This window comes from Dysidea avara, chromosome 1 (genome assembly GCF_963678975.1).
Source record: "Dysidea avara chromosome 1, odDysAvar1.4, whole genome shotgun sequence".
NCBI lineage: Eukaryota > Metazoa > Porifera > Demospongiae > Dictyoceratida > Dysideidae > Dysidea > Dysidea avara.
This window is the reverse complement of record NC_089272.1, coordinates 61,118,007-61,140,969: the sequence shown is the minus strand read 5'-3', so window position 1 is coordinate 61,140,969 and position 22,963 is coordinate 61,118,007. Positions and strand designations below refer to the sequence as shown.

The following is a 22,963-nucleotide window of genomic DNA, read 5'->3' as shown; positions in this document are numbered from 1 at the left end:
CAAATCATTAGCTAGCTCCATTATTAGCCACATGACTATATATTATTAACGCGCAGCTGAAATTGTAAATATGTTGACCCTGTTTTGTCTAATTGGCATTGCACTAACAATTCTGGGTTTTTTCTATGTGGTTGGTCAATTTGTTTGTAATCGTCATAACAAACAGAAGCCCTAAAGTTTCTGAACCAGCTGCAGTATTAATTTTGTTATGCGGTCTATGGTTATAAGTAGTAGTCATACCTAACAGCAAATAAATAAGTTACAATTAGTAGACAGGTTGAATTAGTAGCTAGCAATGGCTGCCACCAACAATGATGTTGGGCTAGTAGTTAGTTTAGTACTATCACTAATTAGTCTAGTTCTACTGTTTGGTGTGACTTGGTACTTCCAGTCATCACTGGATCTACTACAACAACAAGTAGAGTATGACAGGGAACTGTTGTTGAAGTTACAGGAACAAGTTAATATAAAGGTATGCATGTATGTAGCTATAGTAACTAACTATCTACTACCTACTGTAGATAGCATTTGTGACCAGATCTGTGAAAAGGGGTCTTATAGCCTTTCCAACTGCATGTACGTACTTGGCAATCCATAACTTCACTTCTGACTATGGTACCACTGATGATTGTACCAGCATGAAATTTACTCCTATCATAGCAGTATTTCTGGGTGTAAACACATGCTGAGTTATGACTTGTCAAACTTGAAAATTTTGAAAGGCCAGAATATAAGACTCCTCTTCATAGATACGGTCACATTTGTGATGTGTTGTATTATGTGATGTAATAATAAGTGGCGGTAGAAGCTCATGATGGCACTTTTTAAAATTTAGTGTGTGTGGTAGTCCACATTGTGGTTGGTCCACATTTTGACTTCATCTTTTGGAGCCAAGTTACATATTTATAATAATTTAATTACATAAAAGGATTTTTTAACATGTTAGATAGTTATGGTTAATGAACAGTCATATTCTGACACTATACCGAAGGCAGTGGATCATTATTATTATTATTTGTCTATCTCATTATTTGCAGCATCGAACACGGCCAAACTTTAAAGCATAGTGGACCGAGTTCAAATTTGAGGATAGGGTTCCTCACCCTGTACTGGATTTTCATTATCAATAAAACATAGGACTACATTAGCTATAAGCTTTTAGATTTATATTACATGGTAAAAAGCATTACATAAAAGTACTAAAGGAAATTTGTATACAGTATGTGGTGATCTTGTATTGAGGTATAGCAACTAAAAGCTATTATATTAACAGACTAGTCGTCTGGTGAATTGAATAAACACAGCTATGTTGGTTACAGATCTAAATTCCAAATAAGGAATTGTCTTTCTGTGTTGACACGAGTGAACCATATGAATATTGTCTTTCTGTGTTGACACGAGTGAACCATATGAATATTCATATGGTTCACTCGTTTCAACACAGAAAGACAATTCCTTATTTGGAATTTAGATCTGTAACCAACATAGCTGTTATTAGGATGTGGTAGAAATGTTGCTATGTAAACAGCCAAATGCATGCAGGCTATGTAGTCCAAATAAAGCATTTTCCTTTCACTGTGTAACTATATGTAAATACATAAATTGCATGAACTTTAACAAAGTGAAGATTACTTTACATTATAGCCACACACACACACACACACACACACACACACACACACACGCACACGCACACGCACACGCACACACATAAAGCCTTTGGCTGTTGCTGGTGCAGTCATTCCTACCCAGTGAACCAGACCTGTGCTCTACTCAGGTGCTATGAGTCAGCATAGGAAAATCCTCCTGGAGTCCAGTTATAAACAACCTGCATTTCATATTTCCCTGGAGACCGAGAGACAGAAACTATTGGGATAAAAGAACAAGACTTATTATGGGATTTAGACATCAATTTCCACACAACACATTACATTATCTGTTGTATTTCAGTTGCAAAAGGACGTGGACGCCATTAATATCCATGACATCACAAAGAGACAGTCAGGAGATCAGTGTCAGTGTAAAGATGGTACACCAGGTCCCAGGGGTCCTCCTGGTACAAAAGGAGATGAAGGGAAACAAGGACGTAAAGGTGATGTTGGTTCTCCAGGACCAAGAGGTGATACTGGAGATCGAGGACCAAGAGGTGCTCATGGTATGGTACTTACTAAAGTGATTACTCATGGGCCACAATATTGAGTCATTTATAAATGTGACCGGATTTGTGAAAACCTGACATAATGGCGCAAGCCTAAATTTTCAGTATAAGTCATTGATTGCAATGGGTAAAATATTTGCGTAATCGAAAAAAAAGTCGTAATTTTATAAACGCTTTGTTCTTTGTGAAGGAAGGATCCTATGATAAAAACCTGGATATCATCGTATTCGCCTACTCAAGAGGAGTTCAAAAATCTTTGTTTCGTTGCAGTGGACTAAAGGATACGTAAGTTATGGGCGTTTGTTTACGTCACGTCAAAACGATCGTACGCGATCGATTTTTCTTCACTGATTTCGTCTCTGTATGCAGTGAAGAATGGTAATAGAAGAAAAAACTTACCCAGCAATGAACTCCCCTATTCATGGCGAACACATAGTGCAAGTTTCAACTCTGTACTCCATTGTATTTGTACTTTCTGTTGTTGCTACTTTGCAGGGCTGTAACTCCAAACGTTGTTGCCATATGAGGCTGAAACTTGGCTAGAGCATACACTTGGCTAAGTAGATTATAGATATTCAATAATAATGAATTTGAAAAATGCGCCATGATGTCGGGTTTTCGCAGATCCGGTCACAAATAGTAATTTGTTATGCATTTGACAATAATTTCAATAGAGTACTCACTCAGTAAAGAAAGCATTCTCAACATCAAAAGAAGCTTAAATAGAAGTATAGGTAATCCTAAGGCTGCAGCACATGTTGCTGTTAGACCTTCAGTGCTGGTCACTGTAAAGTGCTAATAATAAATACTTTAGGTTTAAGGAAGAAAATCCATCCCTCCTGGAGGAAGACTGAGTGTGGCCCCGACTAGACATTGGGTGACCTGCAGTTCGAATCCTGGGGTTGGAGGGATTTTTTCCCTTACTTTGGCCCCTTTTCTATTACACCTTATCAGTCAGTAAGTGAAGTCAGTAGGTCTAAGTCCCTGAAATTAGGTTAGGCAATCCTAAGGCTGCAGCACATGTTGCTGTCAGACCTTCAGTGCTGGTCACTGTAAAGTGCTAATAATAGTAATAATAATAATAATGTAGGTCCACTAGTAAGTTAGTATTTATTTATTTACTTATTTATTAAGGCTTTACAGCACAAGTGGTGCAGGACATGTGGTCCTACAACCTACCATTGCAAAATAGCAGAATAGAGAAAAAACCATGATCAAGCCTTGGCAGCTGCAGCCATCCGATTATGTTCGAACATTTACCAGGGGCAGATCTAGGATTTATAAAAGGGGGGCTAACTCAAGGTACTAATCTCTTGGGTGGAGGTGTGCTTTCGCATGCTGGAACCATGGGGGTCTGGGAGCATCCCCCCCCCCCCCCCCCCCCCAGGAATGTTTTGAAAAATAGATGCTAAAATACCGCAATTTGGAGACATTTCCACATAAAATGCATATTTCTGCCTGTATAGATATCTAATCCAAAACAGCTAAGCTGTAAAAAAAAGTGTGCGGCCCTCAGAAAGGCTATGGTGAAAAAAGATGTGAAATCCAAGGTGGCGGCCAAGAAATGGCTGTGATGGTAGGTTAACGGTAAAAATTTTAATAACGGCAATTCAGGTGAATTTTGTGAAGTGGTAAAAATTTTAATAATGACAATTCAGGTAAATTTTGTGAAGTGGCACAAAAATTCACCTGAATTGCCGTTATTAAAATTTTTACCGTTAACCTACCATCACAGCCATTTCTTGGCCGCCACCTTGGATTTCACATCTTTTTTCACCATAGCCTTTTTGAGGGCCGCACACTTTTTTTTACAGCTTAGCTGTTTTGGATTAGATTTCATTTCTTTTTGTATTTGTATACCCCAAAGCCGGCCTATGGCCAGCTTTGGGACTTTTTTAACCTATGTTTTTTTTCTTTACTACAGGAAGAAGAAAAGATGAAGTAGATGTACTTTAAATATTTTATCAGTAAATGTACAAATTATATATATAATACATATGTGACCGGATTTGCGAAAGGAGTCTTCCACACACATCCAATTTGCCAACTTTGACAATTGATAACTTCAGATTGGAAAGAGCTATTGCCTTGAAATTTGGACAGTGGTGAGCACCACTATAGCTGAATACATGGTGAAATTTTCAGGTTAATATGTTACTTGAACACTGAGTTATGGTCTCCAACGTTTACAGAATTGGATGTGTGTGGAAGACCCCTTTTCGCAAATCCGGTCACATATATTGATTACAGAAATCTCCATGGTGGTTTCTTTGTAACTGAACACTCTACAAGGTGACTTCTTCTAATTGCTCTCTCTACAGGGTGAATTGTTTGTAGCTGAACGATCTACAAGGTAACTTCTTCTAGCTGATCTCTCTACAGGGTGATGTGTTTGTAGCTGAATTCTGTACAGGTGATTTGTTTGTAGCTGAGATCTTTACAGAATGGTTTATTTGTAGCTGAACTCTCTAAAAGGTAACTTCTTCTAACTGATCTTTCTACAGGGCAATTTGTTTCTGGCAGAATTTTCTACAGGGTGATTTCTTTGCAGCTGAACTCTCTACATGGTGGTTTCTTTGTAGCTGAACTCTCTACAAGGTAATTTCTTCTAGCTGATCTCTCTACAGGGAGATTTGTTTGTAGCTGAACTATCTACAAGGTAACTTCTTATAGCTGATCTCTCTACAGGGTGATTTGTTCGTAGCTGAATTCTGTACAGGTGATTTGTTTGCAGCTGAGCTCTTTACAAAATGGTTTCTTTGTAGCTGAACTCTCTCCAAGGTAACTTCTTCTAACTGATCTTTCTACAGGGTGATTTGTTTGTAGCTGAACTATCTACAAGGTAATTTCTTCTAGCTGATCTCTCTACAGGGTGATTTGTTTGTAGCTGAATTCTGTACAGGTGATTTATTTGCAGCTGAGCTCTTTAAAGAATGGTTTCTTTGTAGCTGAACTCTCTACAGGATGATTTGTTTGTAGCTAAAATCCCTACAAGGTAACTTCTTCTAGCTGATCTTTCTACAGGGCGATTTGTTTGTAGCTGAGTTCTCTACATGGTGGTTTCTTTATAGCTGAACTCTCTACAAGGTGACTTCGTCTAGCTGATCTCTGTACAGGGTGATTTGTTTGTAGCTGAACTCTCTACAAGGTGATACTTCTAGGTGATCTCTCTACAGGATTCCTTGTTTCTAACTGAACTCTCAACAGGGTGATCTGTTCATAGCTGGACTTTCTACTGGGTGATTTGTTTGCAGCTGAACTGTCTAAATGGTGGTTTCTTTGTAGCTGAACTCTCTACAAGGTAATTTCTTCTAGCTGAACTCTCTACAGGGTGACTTGTTTCTAGCTGATCTCTCTACAGGGTGATCTGTTCATAGCTGAACTTTCTACAGGGTGATTTATTTGCAGCTGAACTCTCTACAAGGTGAATTCTTCTAGCTGAACTCTCTACAGAGTAATTTATTTTTTGCAGCTGAACTCTCTACATGGTGGTTTCTTTGTAACTGAACTCTCTACAGGGTGATTTGTTTGTAGCTGAACTCTCTACAGGGTGATCTGTTCGTAGCTGAACTCCCTATAAGGTAACTTCTTCTAGCTAATCTTTCTACAGGGCGATTTGTTTGTAGTTGAGTTCTCTACAGGGTGATTTGTTTGCAGCTGAACTCTCTACATGGTAGTTTCTTTGTAGCTGAACTCTCTACAATGTGACTTCTTCTAGCTGAACTCTCTACAAGGTGACTTGTTTCTAGCTGAACTCTCTACAGATGATTTGTTTGCAGCTGAACTCTCTACATGGTGGTTTCTTTGTAACTGAACTCTCTGCAAGGTGACTTCTTCTAGCTGATCTCTCTACAGGGAGTTTTGTTTATAGCTTAACTCTCTACAGGTGATTTGTTTGCAGCTGAACTCTCTACATGATGGTTTCTTTGTAGCTGAACTCTCTACAAGGTAATTTCTTCTAGCTGATCTCTCTACAGGACGATTTGTTTGTAGCTGAACTCTCTACATGATGGTTTCTTTGTTGCTGAACTCTCTGCAAGGTGATTTCTTCTATAGCTGATCTTTCTACAGGGTGATTTGTTTGTAGCTGAACTCTATACATGATGGTTTCTTTGTAGCTGAACTCTCTACAAGGTGATTTCTTCTATAGCTGATCTTTCTACAGGGTGATTTGTTTGTAGCTTAACTCTCTACATGATGGTTTCTTTGTAGCTGAACTCTCTACAAGGTAACTTCTTCTAGCTGATCTCTTTACAGGACAATTTGTTTGTAGCTGAACTCTCACATGATTGTTTCTTTGAAGCTGAACTCTCTACAAGGTGATTTCTTCTAGCTGATCTTTCTACAGGGTGATTTGTTTGTAGCAGAACTCTCTACAAGGAAACTTCTTCTAGCTGATCTCTCTACAGGGAGATTTGTTTGTAGCTGAACTATCTACACGTGATTTGTTTGCGGCTGAATTCTCTACATGATGGTTTCTTTGTAGCTGAACTCTCTACAAGGTAACTTCTTCTAGCTGATCTCTTTACAGGGTGAATTGCTTGTAGCTGAACGATCTACAAGGTAACTTCTTCTAACTGATCTCTCTACAGGATGATTTGTTTGTAGCTGAACTATCTACAAGGTAACTTTTTCTAGCTGATCTCTCTACAGGGTGATTTGTTTGTACCTGAATTCTGTATAGGTGATTTGTTTGCAGTTGAGCTCTTTACAGAATGGTTTCTTTGTAGCTGAACTCTCTACAAGGTAACTTCTTCTAGCTGATGTATCTACAGGGTCACTAGTTTGTAGCTGAATTCTCTACATGGTGGTTTCTTTGTAACTGAACTATCTACAAGGTGACATCTTCTAGCTGATCTTTCAACAGGGTGATTTGTTTGTAACTAAACTCTCTACAAGAAAACTTCTTCTAACTGATGTCTGAACAGGGTGAATTGTTTGTAGCTGAACTCTCTACAGGGTGATTTGTTTGTAGCTGATCTCTATACAGGTTACTTATTTCTAACTGATCTCTTGAATTCTGTTCAGGGTGACTGCTCTATTAGAATGACTGCTCTATTAGAGTATCTCGATCTCGCACTTGCTACACCAAGTTGGATTTCGTGTTATAACTCCGTGGCTTTAAGTCTGATTCTTCTACACCATTGAAGAGCCTTTCTAAGATGATAACTCCGTCTGTACAGCGATTTTCAAAGCATTACCCCAAGCGGTTTACCTGGTAGGCGTGGCAAGCAGTCGTTTTTTATTAGCTAATCTCGATTGCGTAATTGTTACACACTGTTGGTTTTTTCGTTGTATCTTCCTGGTTTTTAGCTCAATGTCTTTCAAACCACAAAAGGTTTGAGGTTCAATAGTTAACCTATTCACCCACCGATTTTCTGCTTCTTTCCATACGCGGTTTACCCTGTAGGCGTGACAACATATTGGTGTTATTTTTCGTGAATAATCGCTCATAACTATTTGCCTGTTTATCGTATTCCAGCCAAAGTTGGTACAGAGATGCGCCTTTATACCCCCCTTCTGTGTGCCAAATTTCAAGGCGATTGGATAAGGCGTTCGCGTTTTATAGCAGTTTTTGTAAGTGTGCGAAAAGAGGAAGAAAAATAAGAAGAAAAAAACGAAGAAACTAAGCCAATTTTTGAAGTCGCATATCTCGGGAACGCTTGAAGCGATTTCGCTCAAATTTGGAATGTTGAGTGCTGAAGGTGGAGGGAGTGTCCACAGCAAAATTCGTGTTGTTTCATCAAGGCAGCACAGAGCTACGGAGGTGCGAAAATTGCGTTTTCTTTCTTCCTGTCAATATACTCAAGGGGTTGCGCGCCGGCTTCTTGGGCCTCACGACACACTACCGTTTGTCTTGATTTATATACTGCCTTTAGATACACATGGCTCTCTGCAGCATTTGCTAATGGAAAAGGTTTGGTAGGTTCAGAAAACCAAGCACATGATGCACCCTCTCACAATTGCATGCATGATAGAATAATAATGTTGAAACTGGAAAATTTTGAAATTTGATTGAATTTGAGAGCATTTTCAATGGAAATTATGTGCCTGAATTAAGTATACCAGTACCGGTAATAACTAAACAAGTAGATGAACAAGCCTTTTAAATAGACCAATGCACTCCATTGTATGTATAGGCGCAGGTAGATTTGGACAAATTCCATAACAGAACCAACTTTTATGCTTACACTGAATGTTCTATTAGAGTAGTTAGGTGACTGTTCTATTAGAGTATCTCGATCTTGTACACCTCCAATGCTGATCCGGGTCCTTGTTGCATAACCTTTAGCATAAATCCACTAATAATACCTTGGAAAGATGTTTATAAGATGGGTTTATGAGTATTTTTATTATTAGTGATCATATAATTATGCTAAGACAAAATTTCATTATAATCTTCAGCATATTGATCAAGTAAAGTCTAAAAGTGAAGGGGGGAGCTTCAGTCCCCAAAGCCTACCCCCTAGATCCGCCCCTGCTTACCTACAGAAGTCTGCCAGGCAATCAGAATGTTTTCCCTTCTTGCATATGAATTCAAAAGGAGCCAATAAGTATACCTTTTACAAAGCTAGAACATTATTTATGTTCAAACAATTATTTCCAAAATTTCTCAGAAAATCCAAATGTGTATTGTGGGAGGTTGGATCAATAACCAATATCTAAATTCCACTTCATGATAACTTGCCTCATGGCTGGTAGTGGAGTACACGCCATGATACTGCCCAAAGCAATAACTGAAATCACGCACAAGTCCACTTAACATGTACAATGACATGTGTAACAAGGAGTCTGTTTGACATGCTAGTCACACCAAGAGTTTATAAATATTTAATGGGAGAGATATTGTTATATATGAACTCTTGGCCAAACCAATCAAAACCTCTATTCAGAAAGCATTTCTTACCACTCTACATTACAATGCATAATAATATCTGTAGCTACTACATGACTTCAATGGGTCCTGTATATAATATACTAGTGCGGTCTTCTTGAACTGCAACACAGAAAAAAACTGCATAATGTGATTATGTATAAACAGCATGCAAGATAAGAAGATGCAGACACAAAAGTATTAGTGGAGTGAATGAGAGTACATACATCATAATCAATGTCAACATTGAGTTGATTGAGAATTGTATACATTATCGCAGAGCTCTGTAGCTAAGTAGCTGTATACCATCAATTGAGTGTCATGTATCATACGGCTATGGTATATGTAGCTATCTAATAACAGTTACTTGAAATTGTAATTAGTTTATTAGACAGTACTGTATATGGTCTTGATAAATGGATTAGTTGTTGCCATACAGTGTACTTTTGATCTGCTTGTTATTGTGATGTTTTCTGCCATACATTTAGTATATACTACCAAACTGATTTTCCACTTTTAGTTTCAGCACTGCCCAAAGAGGCATAGCTAACCATGTACTGTTGCATTATTATTATTTTAGTCTTTGCCTATGTAGCTATAGACTGACTTACTGTAACCATCAAAAGTGTAACTAAAACCACAATCAGACTTCATTACCTTGAGTTCTAGTCCACCTTAATATGGACTTAGCTGGCCGGTACTAACACTTCTTTACAAATGAGTGAACTAAACAGTTTGTATAGCTAGCTACAATTTTATTCCATAATTATGAGCGGGCCTGCAAGAATAGGGCATTTGTGCACATAAAATTTGTCTATTTTTCAAACTTTTATGACGCATGACCTTTTATGCTATTATTATATGACCATGCGCAAGTTGGAACACTCATTCAACATTTCCGTAGTTGGATTCAGAATACAAGTTACAGAATACTAATATTCTATTCCAATACTGAGATATGTCCTATTGAGTGACGATGTGTAGTTTGTGTCCATGTGCTCTATTTTTGCAGGCCTGTGAACAATTTTAATGCAATAGGTTAATTATAATAATTGCATGGGTTAATAACTGTACTCTGTTACCCCCATTAAGGTTATAATTTGCTTATAAAAGTACTGAATTAAATCTTGACTTTTCTCCACATTGATTATCTGTACACAAGTATTAATTTTAGTAATAATATTTTGACAGAAGAAAACTTTAAAATGGTAGCTTATTACTAGCTAATGGTACAATATTGATTATAGAATCAGTGGAACTATTTCTTTGGACAAAATAATTGGATAGATAAACATTTTAGCTAAGTGTAGTCAAGTGAAATGTTGATCTGCCAACCATTCCTATCAAATGGACAAAATATAAGTTCTTTTACCACTCATTATCTGTATATATATACCTGTACGATAGGTGATCCTGGTTCTAGGGGAGAGAGAGGAGAAAAGGGGGATCAAGGTTTGCTGATTGATACTAAAACTTTACGTAGTATTGTAATACAGTGTGTAATGTGTTTAGGTGATAGAGGTCAAAAAGGAAGCAATGGTGTAGCAGGACCAAAAGGTGACGCTGGTACAAAAGGTAATACTGGATCAATAGGAGACCCTGGTGATAGGGGACCAAGAGGATTAATAGGTATATACCACACTACTTAGTACTCACATGACATCTCATTACACAATCATTACAGGTGATACTGGATTACCAGGACCTGTAGGAGAGACTGGTGAACCTGGTATGAAGGGAGTAAAAGGAGACCAAGGTACAACTGTAAGTATGATACTATAACATAGTGCTGCTAAAAATGATTGTATAGCTACAAAGCTTGACCTGTCATGACTAGATTTACAAAGCTATGCACACAGTGTTATTCACAACTAGAGCAGCGTTGAAACCGGGTTGGGTCATCCGGGTCACATTTTCTCCGGGTCATCCGGGTCCGACCCGGTTTACAAATTATCCGGGTCTGACCCGGATTGGATCACGTGAGTGACGACGTGGAAACTTATAAACGCTATCATGTAACTCTTTCGTGAGCCATGCCCACTTATAGTGTTACCAACATATGCTCAGCCACGCCCATTTATTAGTAAGTGCAGTATGTAGCACGAAACTGAGGGTATCTATGGTGAGGGGTAGCTAATGTCAGTAGGTGATGACCTTTTTTTTTGGTCTTCAACCTACAGCTAGGCTGAAGTTGCAATATTTACTCAACACGAATTGAACGCTCAAAACGTAGTCTCGTTTGCTTGCTCGAGACTAGCCGAAACATAGCTCTTATCGCACGCCTCGGCTTTAATTAATCCGGGTCACATCCGGGTCAGCAGTAGTGACCTGGTTTCAACGCTGAACTAGAGGTGTACCGATACAAGAAAACTAAACCGATCCGATACCGATACGATATGGATTAATCATTTTGAAACCGATACGATACCGATACGATATACCAATATAGCTAAGTGTAGCTATATTTATATTTGAGGAACCACATAACTTTATTTTAACTACTGAAGACAGTCTTAAGATTATTGGCTATGGTTGGTTACCCATGGTGGTGTGGCCTCTATTGACAGCTCAGACTATAAGGCACCCACAAATACTTTAATACATGCCCCTGCCAAGATTAGTTCGGATTACTCCACATTTTAATGGCTTGTAGAGATGGCTGGTTGTTTTATGCTGTGCTCTTGGTTCATCTTTTTGCTGTTTCCCCAGGCCCACCACTATGAGTGTTTGTTGTATGATTGGTAACCTTTGTGATGACAAAACAGTAATTATCCATGCACTTAGATGACTTCGTGTAGCGTACTGCTTTTAGACAAGGAAGATAACTACTGTTTCCCGCCCTTGTTAGCTAAATAATAGGGTTAATAATGTGGCTTGGTCATTGGACAGTGTCCTCAAGATAGTTCAGTTGTATATCGGTGTATCGTATCGGTTTTTAGCAGCAATATCGGCTCCTACCGATATTTCATTTACTTCCAAATATTTTTCAAATTTCTTGTTATATCAACTACTTTAATTTCTAAAATTATTCTTGAGATGGATGTAGGCGTAGCATACAAAGGCAGTCTTCCTGATCAACACATGCTCTGGACAAGTTCTGTGATTAGTGACGTAATTACAATTATGTATTACATAGTTATAATACGCAAAACACAAACAATTAGACATATCAAAACACAGTGGCAAATCCAGAAAGTTTCAGAGGAGGTATCAGGTTTATTCAACGTGAACATATCTAGGAAGCTAGTAGAAGTCACTGCACAGTGTGCTTTTTTTACAAAAAGCAAAGCATGAGCCTTCTAGGGGGTCTGGGGGTATGCACCCCAGGAAATCTTGAAAATTTAGCTTCTTGAGATTGAATTTGGTAGTACATTTTGTCTTAAAATAATTGCTATTTGCTGACTTCAAAACTTTGGTAATTACAGTAACTATAGCTGTATAGAATAGACATTTATAGCCAGGCCATGCCTCATTCATGTTAGCTACAGCTACATCTGAAAAACACTTTCATTCTAGTGTCGGCATGGTACCAAAAATGCTAGCTACAGCAATGATGTGCATCATTATTTGGAACAATAATATCAGCATATAGCCACATAGTTCTACTTTATATAAGTGTTTTCGCTAGCGTTTATATAACCACACGTAGCCTAGCCCGAGGCTTATACTAGTCACAAGCTATAGCTACTCTTCAGGAGTGGCATGAGATGGCATCGTCACTTATAAGGGTGGGAAGGTGGCATGAGCAGCTACGGACTTACTAGCTAACAAAGGTTCCAGAGGAGCATGTAGTACATTCGTTCGTATTCTGTTATGCTACTTGGGAACGCATTATTCTCAGAGGGGGTTTCCATGGAAACCAATGCAACCCCCTGTATCTGCCACTGAAAACATACAGAAGTACAGTGCATTTTCAAATATCCGAATCTCGAACTTTCGAGTATCCAAACAGTAGAAATATATGTTTATTAGAGCTATTTTACTAACAACTGAGACTAAGAGTATGTTTTATTAGAGTAGTTTAACAAAACTTTGCAATACAAATAGCCATATTACTAACACAACACAATAGAGGATATGCACACTCTTATTATTTGAACAAAAATAATCAATTAAGTGCGGATGGCGTAAAACTTGACGGTGAACTCTACCGGAAATCCCATATAAAAGTGTGGATAGCAAATGTGGCTCAAGCGATAACTCACCACTTGAGCTAATGATAGGGCTTCTCACTCAAGATCCACTTCCTTTCAGGTAACAGAATTTTTTTGCCCTGAAAGAAACGTTCATAACTGATCTACTATTAGCAATTCGTATTTTCTGCACAATACATTCGTTCACCGCCGAGACGTGGTAAAAAAATCATGTGTTTAATAGATTGTTTACGGTACGCATATCCTCTATTGTCGAATTTATCCATCTCTGCTTATTTAAAAGCAGGTTTTTTAAATTTGTCATGTCTAAACATTTTAAAGTATACCATAATCTTAAGGGTTGTTCATTTATCCAGACTAATTTATCTGAAAAGCTCTGAGATTGCAATGTCACACAGGTGTTCGGATAATTGATATCCATTGTACATAATAGAGAAATCAGGCCAGCTTGTACTGAAGAGCAACCTACTACATAAACCATGGACACTGTGACACGATGAACACATGACACAAAACAGTATATGTATCATGACACACTGTGAAATACAACACTAGTTCTATGTGACACACGACCCAGTGACCCACAACATACAACACTCTATGACGCACACACCACTGTATACTGTACAAACCTACTTTATGGCTTGCTTCCAATGTATCTTAGCCATGATCTTTCTGCTCGTCACCCATGGCCAGTGGGAAAGTTTTCAAAAGTACCCTGTAAGTGTGAATTAGCATCAACATGAATACCAATCACATTAATCATTATTCTTAGATGCAACATCACAAAATGGAGTCCCAGTAGTACGTATACTTGCAGTAATGCCTACTCTAAAAAACGTCTGCATGGTCCAGTAACCAACAGAAAGTACAGAGCTAGTGTGTATGACAACAATTGCCACTCCCACCAGGCGTTATTCATTGCATGCTTGGCAGTGTCATCACGATGTTATCATTGGCACAATGCCAGACATAGCTAGCTACAGTACATTATTACAGGCATATGTAACATGACTGAACCCAATGATTCGATATATATTCTATCATCACACAGTCACATGAATAATTAAACAAAGGAAAAGTGTAGTTCGAGATTTACTTCTTATGCAAAGAACAAACCTTTAAACATCTCGACGGGGATCTCCCTCGGTGCCTTCGCCTGCCCTCTTGCACTTCAACCCCACGTTTCAGACGTTTAATTAACACGCGCATAACACAACACATTGAACGCGCGCCACACCATTGTGGTAATACACCGTAAATCGCATTCCGCGACCATATACGGAAGGCAGGTTATATAGAGCCGGTACCGGTTACACTGTTTTGCCGGCTATTTTGCCGGCAGTGGAGGATATAATACTTAGAATGTTACGTGCATTAAAAAAAAAACTTGTACAAAAAACCTAAGAAAGCGAAAAAAAAAAAAGTTGTCTAAGGGAGGGTTCGAACCCGGGCATCCGTACTCGTAAGCAATGTTTGTAACGATTATACTCTCTGTTTGTCTGTGACGCCACAATGCCCGGACATTTTTACATCTGTTTAGCCTGTTGCCTGGCAGTCCTTTGTGGTAGTTGAACTCTGTTTCATGCTCCCACTCCCTGCAGTTTGGTCAGTAGTCTGCAGGGCTTTCTTGTTAAGGCCCCTGTCCGGGGGTTTTGCTGTGTGTGTGCTGGCGGACCATGCGGTGTTTTTGTAGGCCTGTGTAGGCTCTGTAGGTTTAGCTGCTTTTTCTTTCTTCTGCTTTTTGTCATTTATAAATTAAATTAGGTTTAACTTCTAGCTAGAGATCGGGGAGGATGGGAGTGCCATTAGGGCCGGAATAAATAAAAATAAAATTATACCACCGGTGCTGCAGCTAGTCATATTATTTAGTTTCTGCGTTATAAACATCCGACTGAAGTGAACAAGAGTGAAGAAGAAACCAAAGCTGAACCCTAGCCTACCCCTAACGCTAAGGAACTACTTTTCGCATCCCCTAAAGTTGAATGCTCGGGGCAACCTACTAGTGCCGGCACAATAGCCGTTAGTGTTTGCAAACCGGTACCGGCTAAATATACACTTCGTATACGGAACGGTGAATCTCTGTGCATAACGAGATTGATTGTCGCAGATACCGATTCTTATCACGTGCGAGAATAAAATAACGTTTGTTTGTACTTGCTTATTTTACTAGCACAGTGGACGCCTAGAAGCATCAAGTGTAACACTAATAACTACCGGCAAAATTACTGATTTATGCTGAAACCTACGTGTGAAAACGTTTTACTGAGAAAAAGATCGATATACTCTAATAGAACAGTCAATAACTCTAATAGAGCAATCAGGCAGCTAGGAGTGACTGTTTCAGTATTAGAATATTAAGATATTGGGCTCTTCAGGACAATGATGATGATAACAATCCCCTTTTTCCTTGATTGATTGTATTCCTAGTATATAATTGCTTATTAACTTGTTCCCAGGTGTACTTCTGTATACAAGTGTGTACCAATGACCATATACGATAAGACATCGAGATTGGGAGAATGGGCTGGAGTGGTAGTATATAGTAGCAGTATATAGTAGTAGTAGTAGTAGCAGTAGTAGTAGTAGTAGGCACATGATTATCACTTGATGTACAGAATGCCGGTGATAATTATCCCTGTGGTGGTTGGATGTACAGGTGTTGTATCTTCTAACTGTATTACTCACCTTCGTCGTATCCCAGACTTTTCTAACAATTTATTTTGTACCATTCAAAAGGCAGCCATAATTGGAACTGTTCATGTCTTACGGTGTACAAATGTGATTTAATGAACATTATCTTATGTACTTGTACATGATTCTGTTCTTTGTCTGTACAATTGTGTGTACATGTAATTCTTTTAATGAAAAGTAGTAGTAGTAGTAGTAGTAGTAGTAGTAGTAGTAGTAGTAGCTTGCGTGCCTGGCACATCATTTACGTACATCTGATGATGCTTTGGTTAGAATGTGCTATTTGTTGGACACATCATTGCCACCACGCAAGTCAGTTTGCTCAAGGGCGGATACTTATGTTGCTGCACTCTCTATAGATGGGGACCTAGCTCAAGCTACAGCTGATGAATTGAAAAACTTAGTTTGTGATCGCCAGAGGTTGTGTCGCTGGGATATTCTGCGGGGCAAACCACTGCATGGTAAGTTTGTTAACTGGTGTTACTCCAACCCAATAGATGTATCAAGGAGCTTTCGCTGGCTTGGCGAGTTTTTGCATGGTGAATCAGAAAGCACTATTTTTGCCATCCAGGACCAGGTTATAAGGACTAGAGTGTATGAGGCAAAAATAATGCATGTCTCTATACCAACTCTAATGTGTCGTTTGTGTGGCAGTCACGAGGAGACCATTCAGCACTTAATGGCAGGATGCCCGATGCTGGCACCAACAAGTTATCTCCATCGTCACAACTTGGTGGCCCGTGTGATTCACTGGCATTTATGTTGTACTTTTGGCATTCGTACATCTGCCAACAGTTGGTATTCTCATCAGCCACTGCCTGTGGTAGAGAATGCCACAATCAAGATATTGTGGGAGTTTGGAATGACCACCGTGTCCCGGGTTGTGAGCAATCGCCCAGATATTGTTGTTTTTATGAAGGAGGCTCCGGAGAAGATTTTGCTTGTGGAAGTGTCATGTCCGGCTGACATTAATGTTCTTGACAAAGAGAATGAGAAGGTAACCAAGTACCAGCGGTTAGCAGGGGAGATGTCAAGGACTTATTGTCAGCCGGTAGTGGTTGTTCCAGTTGTTTTTGGAGCCTCTGGAATAGTTTCAAAGAATCAGAAGAGCCATCTGAAGAAGATTCCAGCCTATAATGAAGTAGTTTTTGCCACCTTGCAGAAGGCAGCCATTCTTGGAACAGTTGACGTTCTTAGGAATGTTAATTTGTGTATGATGTAGCTTAGGCTTTGGCTTGTTACATCATTACTATTGTCTGTACAATGTGTTGTACATGTAGAATTTCATTAAATCCGTAGTAGTAGTAGTAGTAGTAGTAGTAGTAGTAGTAGTAGCAGCAGTAGTAGTAGTAGTAGTAGTAGTAATAGTAGTAGTAGTAGTAGTAGTAGTAGCAGCAGTAGTGGTTGGCTGTGTAGTTGTATGTGTAGTTTTAACCATTTTATTATTTGATATTAACCCCCCCCCAAAAAAAGTATTAGAATATTTCGTGATTTTGTAAGGACTATTATGATATTATCTACACTTCTCCAGAAGAATACTGGAATTTGCATTTCAGTGACTTCCTTCTTTGTAAATCTTGGTTGGCTACTTCATTATAAATATGAACCATACTGAAAATGTGTACAAGAATACCATGAAATGCACTATATAATAAACGTCACGTGTGCACTATGAAGTAGCTACTTTAAGGTACTTGGTATCGGTACTTGTACTTGCAGATACTTCCCAGCTGGGTACTTGGTATTTGAAGTATCGGTAAAAAGTGGAATCGGTGCAGCCCTGGTACATATACATATATGTATTAATATCTAATACAGTTAATTCAAAGATATGAGGTTAAAAATCATCAGCGCTGTTACTGTTGTAATTTTTGACATATCATATGGTGCAATAGTACTATATATTAGGGATCAAGCAGGAGCTTTCCAGTTCAAAGTATCACTCTAAATCCAGTCTCAATTTTCCTTCATGACAGCTTAGCAGCATTGGTTAGGCGAAGTCAAGCTCAAAAATGTCTTCAGACTAACCCCAAACTTGTTTATAGCATTTAAAAAAAATCTATTTAGCAGAACTTTGCACTGACTGACAGCCAAGTATACCTTGACATACAGACTTGATTTTTCCACCGCAGACATACATACATGCATCATGGGCTTGCCTTTGTCTTTGTGTTCTAGTTCTCTTTGCTGACAATGCAAGGTATCAATTTACATTATATAGCGTAATACGGCTCAACTGTGGCTGTGTAAGCTTATCGCCAGTATTTTCCATAGCAATATGATTGATAATTGAGACACTTCTTGTGCTGTTCTTTGTTTGCAATGCTGTGTAATTGTAAAAGCAAAGCTGAACATGAAGTGTAATGGCTACCACCATTTTTGCTTTATAATTGATATTTGGGGCATGCGACCAGACATATATTTTGTGAGGTACCCTTCTTCCTTTTGATTCAGTATATGCGCAGGTTCACCAGTCATAATTATGTTACAACAATAGTCCTACATTTAATCTCTATACTTCAGTCTAATACAGTAATGAAAAAAGAGAGGCTGCATATATGCTGCAGTGGACGTTTAATCCTTAATTCAGTCGTGGGTATAGACTGAATGAAGTATAGGGATGAAATGTCTACTAGTATATATGCAGATGTATAGGCAACCTCTCTTCTTTCACAACTTCTTATAGCAATTCCCTACTTTTTAATCCCCTAATCCAACTTCAAAATTTTCATTTTCTTTCTACTTGTATGTTTAAATCTTCATGTGGTAAATTATTGCAATAGCACTAGCATTTTAGCATGGAGCAGTTACTTGTAAGCCTGTCATAAAAACATGTTGGCTAGATATTTTATTACTGTGCCAAATATTCTTTTTTTATTTTTGTCGTCTTCTGGATAAGAATCACTCTATCGACAATGGCAACATTTGGATTATTTAAAGATGTGTGATATGCAATCATTCTGTCACTGGAAAGCAAATTTTCATTGGATTAACAGTTAGCCATGATAGCTAGGTAACATAATTTTTAAAGATTGTGTATCAATTTTAACTTGTCAGTGCATGTCTATCTGGTGCATAAAATTGCTTTGATGATCAGAGTAAATTCACTGTTGCCAATTGTATATGTGAAAAGGAAACTTCCTTTTTTTAGGGGAGAGCTAATTCCAATTACTGCAATTTTAAAATGAAAACTGTTTCAAAATTTATCCTGTGATAATTATGCCAAACATACGTAAGCACATGAGCAAAAATGGGCTCAAAATTTGACTGCTTATAAGTGACTGCTTTATTAGAGTATCTAAATTTTCAGCTTTTTTTAGGTTTGAACTTTTTAGTAGAAGTCAAATAATATTATACTTTGCGCTAGTTATAGCTACTTTGCACCAGTCATACCCAAATAATCCAGAAAATTTGTTCACTATATATTATTCCTGAATTATTGTTCTTCTATTCCCTTTGTAAAACTTTCAATTATTCATGATTAACTGTCTCACCTCTAATGAATAGAGGTGTAAAAATGTCACTAGACAATTTGTTGAGTTTATTTGTTAAATTTTATGTTTTTGTTAGCTGTCACTTTGAAATTAAAAAATGCTGACCTTGCAGGAATCTGTGCAAATGTAAACATTGATTTTCAGATTCCTCATACTCTAAGCTTTCCAAAAATGTATAGGTTTGCTAATCCCCATAAACTTTGAATGAAAGTGTATTTTTTGACATGGTGAACCTGACTATAACTTTCCCAACACTGACAATCACAGGTTGTTTGGCAAAATTCAATCCCACAACCACAGCTTGTTTAATTCCCTATATAAGAGAAGGGAGATAACAGTATAACATCAAAGAAATCTAATGATTTCTGGATATAGTGTGCACTCCTATTAGGTGTCCAATGTCTCGAGTTAACGAGATATACGCACTGGTGGCAGTGCACATATCTCATTAAGGCAGTGTGTAATGAGATATATGCACTACCTTAACGAGATATATGCACTGGTAGCAGTGCGTATATCTCGTTAACATTTTGAGTCAGTACAATATGTGATATATATGCACTGGTTTTCCTCTGATCTGAGGTGTGAAAGTGGTACATATTACCATCTAGCAGAAAAGTTTTATGGGAGGAAACTTTGGCAAATTTTCTGTGATAGAATTTTGCTTGCCAGGTTTACCAGCCTACCCTGCTGTGATAAAGGGGTCATTTTATAGTAAAGGACTATGGGTATATCATCACTCCACAATTTATTTTAGCTGATGGCCATGGGTTTCTCTTCCAGTTTAACTAAATACACAATAATTGGGTTGATTTACTGCCATGTGTCTCATGTTGCAATCATTGCAGGTGATACTGGATTACAAGGAGCAATAGGGGAAACTGGCAATCCTGGCAGGAAAGGAAATCAAGGTACAGGGTACTATACATGTGGCTCATGATACATATCCATAATAGTTAAATTAAATACAGCAATTAATACAAGAGCAAAGAAATCATCCTAAAGTCAACCCATGACAATAATTATACAGTTATCAACACTTCATTAATTTTACATTAACACATCTCAAGTGCTTTAATTTATATTGTTAATTTTTTACCAGGACTAGCTGGAAATAAAGGAGAACCTGGACCAAGAGGGACAAAGGGAGAAATAGGACGTCAAGGAATGAAAGGAGATAACGGAGAGAAGGGTAGTAGTGGATTACCAGGACCAACAGGATTAGCTGGTCTTAAAGGAGCTACAGGAGAGAAAGGTGTGAAAGGTGACAAAGAAGAAAGGAATGGAGGAACTGTGTATGTAAGATGGGGACATGACGAGTGTCCATCAACTGCAGAGCTAGTTTATGTTGGTAGAGCAGGAGGATCAGGTTACACCAACCAGGGTGGTGGCAGTAATCCACAATGTCTACCACTGGACCCCAATTACTTAAGATCCCAAACTGGAAGTAGAGTCACAGCATATATGTACGGAGCTGAGTATGAAACATATAATGACAAACAACATCATGATGTCCCATGTGCAGTTTGCTATGTCACTCAACGTTCTACAGTCTACATGCTCCCTGCCAAATACACTTGTCCTAGTGGATGGACCAGAGAGTATTACGGATATTTAATGGCTGAATATCATGGTCATCAGCACCATTACCGCTCTCAGTTTACTTGTATTGATGTTTTCTTTAAATCTGTTGTTGGATCAGCTACAAACCACGATGGCTTATTGTTCTACTTCACTGAGGGAAAATGTGGATCACTTCCTTGCCCTCCATATGATAATACAAGAGCATTATCATGTGCAGTTTGTACCAAGTGATACTGATACTTTTACTGATACCTCTTAGTATCAGTATATACATGGACATATGCATATTTTCATACCACACATACAGGTTATCATTAAACTCAGGCTGCTTGACACAATTTTGCAAGAAAATTTAATAGGATGATTTATACATTTTAATGTATAATGGTAAAGTACAGTACTATATTCGCATTATGCTTGTGCAAACTACAATAATTATTGTACATATCTACAAATAATATGATGTGCCTGATGTAAAGACTACATCAAGACTCATCATAGTGAGTCACAGGGTTTATATACAAAGTACAAAACAAATGCTTTTGTATAATAATTTATTAGTTTTTCTTTACATGCTTGAAGTATAGTCATTTTGCTATCGTTATGAAGATGTACGGTGTGAATTAAAACATGCAGTGTTGGGACAGTTACTTTTAAATGTAACTCGTTACATATTACATATTATTAACAGCTGAACTATTTAGTCACAATTACATATTACCCATATAATAAAGTAACTATAATCAAGACACTGTCGTGCGGCCCAAGAAGCCGGCACGCAACACCCGTGAGTATATAGAGTTATTTCATCGCGTGAGCAATATCACGTGATTAACTCTGGTCGCCCCCACGTCCGCCATTACTGTGTACAAGCGTGAAATATTGAAATGGTTTTTTTTTAATTTTTTATATATTTATTTAATTTTTTTTAATTATTCAAACACACACACAAAATTGCATATAGTTCATCAGTCAGAAAGAGGGAGCTTTCCCTCACTCACACCAAGAGAAAAGTCAGTGAGATCTTTATGAGGCCGACCAGCAGCAGAATGACTTCCACGAAGACAAATGATAGCTGAACCACTGCTTGAAGGTTCTTAGTTTACTAATTTGTTAAGCTGCTTTACTGTAGTTGTGCCCAGTTATACTGATAGTAAAATGTCAGTAACTTTAAGTATATGGAACATAATTGTTTTACTAAGTTTTAAACTCTCAGTAAACATCAGTGAATGCAGGTTTACTGAAAAGCTACTAAAATTCCAAACAATTAACTGTTCCATATACTGGGGATATACCACTGTAGTAAACTAAGAAACTTCAAGCAGTGAACGTAGTAGGGAAAAAGATAATCTGCAGCGAATAAAGGTGATCATAACATTATATTGTTGATTCTTCTTTGTAGCAAGGAGTGAGGCTAATCTTTTGTAGGTGGTTTCTGCAGGCTTGCTCATTCCTCCCAAAGCTGAGAACACAAGAGGTGTGAATGATGCCCTTTCAATTTCACGACACGTTGTTCGTAAGTCCTACGCTTGTATAATAATTTATTAGTTTTTCTTTACATGCTTGAAGTATAGTCATTTTGCTATCGTTATGAAGATGTACGGTGTGAATTAAAACATGCAGTGTTGGGACAGTTACTTTTAAATGTAACTCGTTACATATTACATATTATTAACAGCTGAACTATTTGAAATGGTGCTGTGTGCGATTTTTGGCTGCAATAATCGTTCAGAACGAGATAAGCACGTATCCTACTACAAGATACCATCTGTAATAACTCACACTAATGATGAACGTGATCGGGAGTTGTCTACAAAGAGAAGAGACGGTTTTCTTGCTGCCATTTCTAGGGAAGATTTAACAGTAGAGATGCTTGAAAGCGATTCGAAGACGGATTATAGAGTTTGTTCAAGACACTTTCAATCGGGCAAGCCAGCAAAGCTTTATGATGTGACGAGCCTAGATTGGCTCCCTTCCATCAATCTAGGCCACTCAAAGCAACAGCAGT

General features: G+C 38.1%; 1 protein-coding gene across 1 annotated transcript; it reads left to right on the top strand.

Annotated features, from left to right (window-relative positions):
- Positions 1 to 250: 250 nt before the first annotated feature.
- Positions 251 to 21,401, top strand: LOC136251465 (short-chain collagen C4-like). Its single transcript, XM_066043920.1, has 7 exons — positions 251 to 472; positions 1,951 to 2,155; positions 10,440 to 10,484; positions 10,545 to 10,661; positions 10,717 to 10,788; positions 20,220 to 20,282; positions 20,474 to 21,401. Exons 1-7 carry the CDS (start codon positions 296 to 298, stop codon positions 21,184 to 21,186), a joined length of 1,392 nt encoding a protein of 463 aa, XP_065899992.1. The 5' UTR covers positions 251 to 295; the 3' UTR covers positions 21,187 to 21,401.
- Positions 21,402 to 22,963: the final 1,562 nt, after the last annotated feature.

Bases quoted from the DNA above. Each gene is read 5' to 3' on its own strand.
- LOC136251465 (XM_066043920.1), top strand. From the start codon at position 296: ATGGCTGCCACCAACAATGATGTTGGGCTAGTAGTTAGTTTAGTACTA. The intron at 473-1,950 runs GTATGCATGTAT...GTTGTATTTCAG, and splicing joins AGGAACAAGTTAATATAAAG to TTGCAAAAGGACGTGGACGC. The intron at 10,789-20,219 runs GTACAACTGTAA...CAATCATTGCAG, and splicing joins GGGAGTAAAAGGAGACCAAG to GTGATACTGGATTACAAGGA.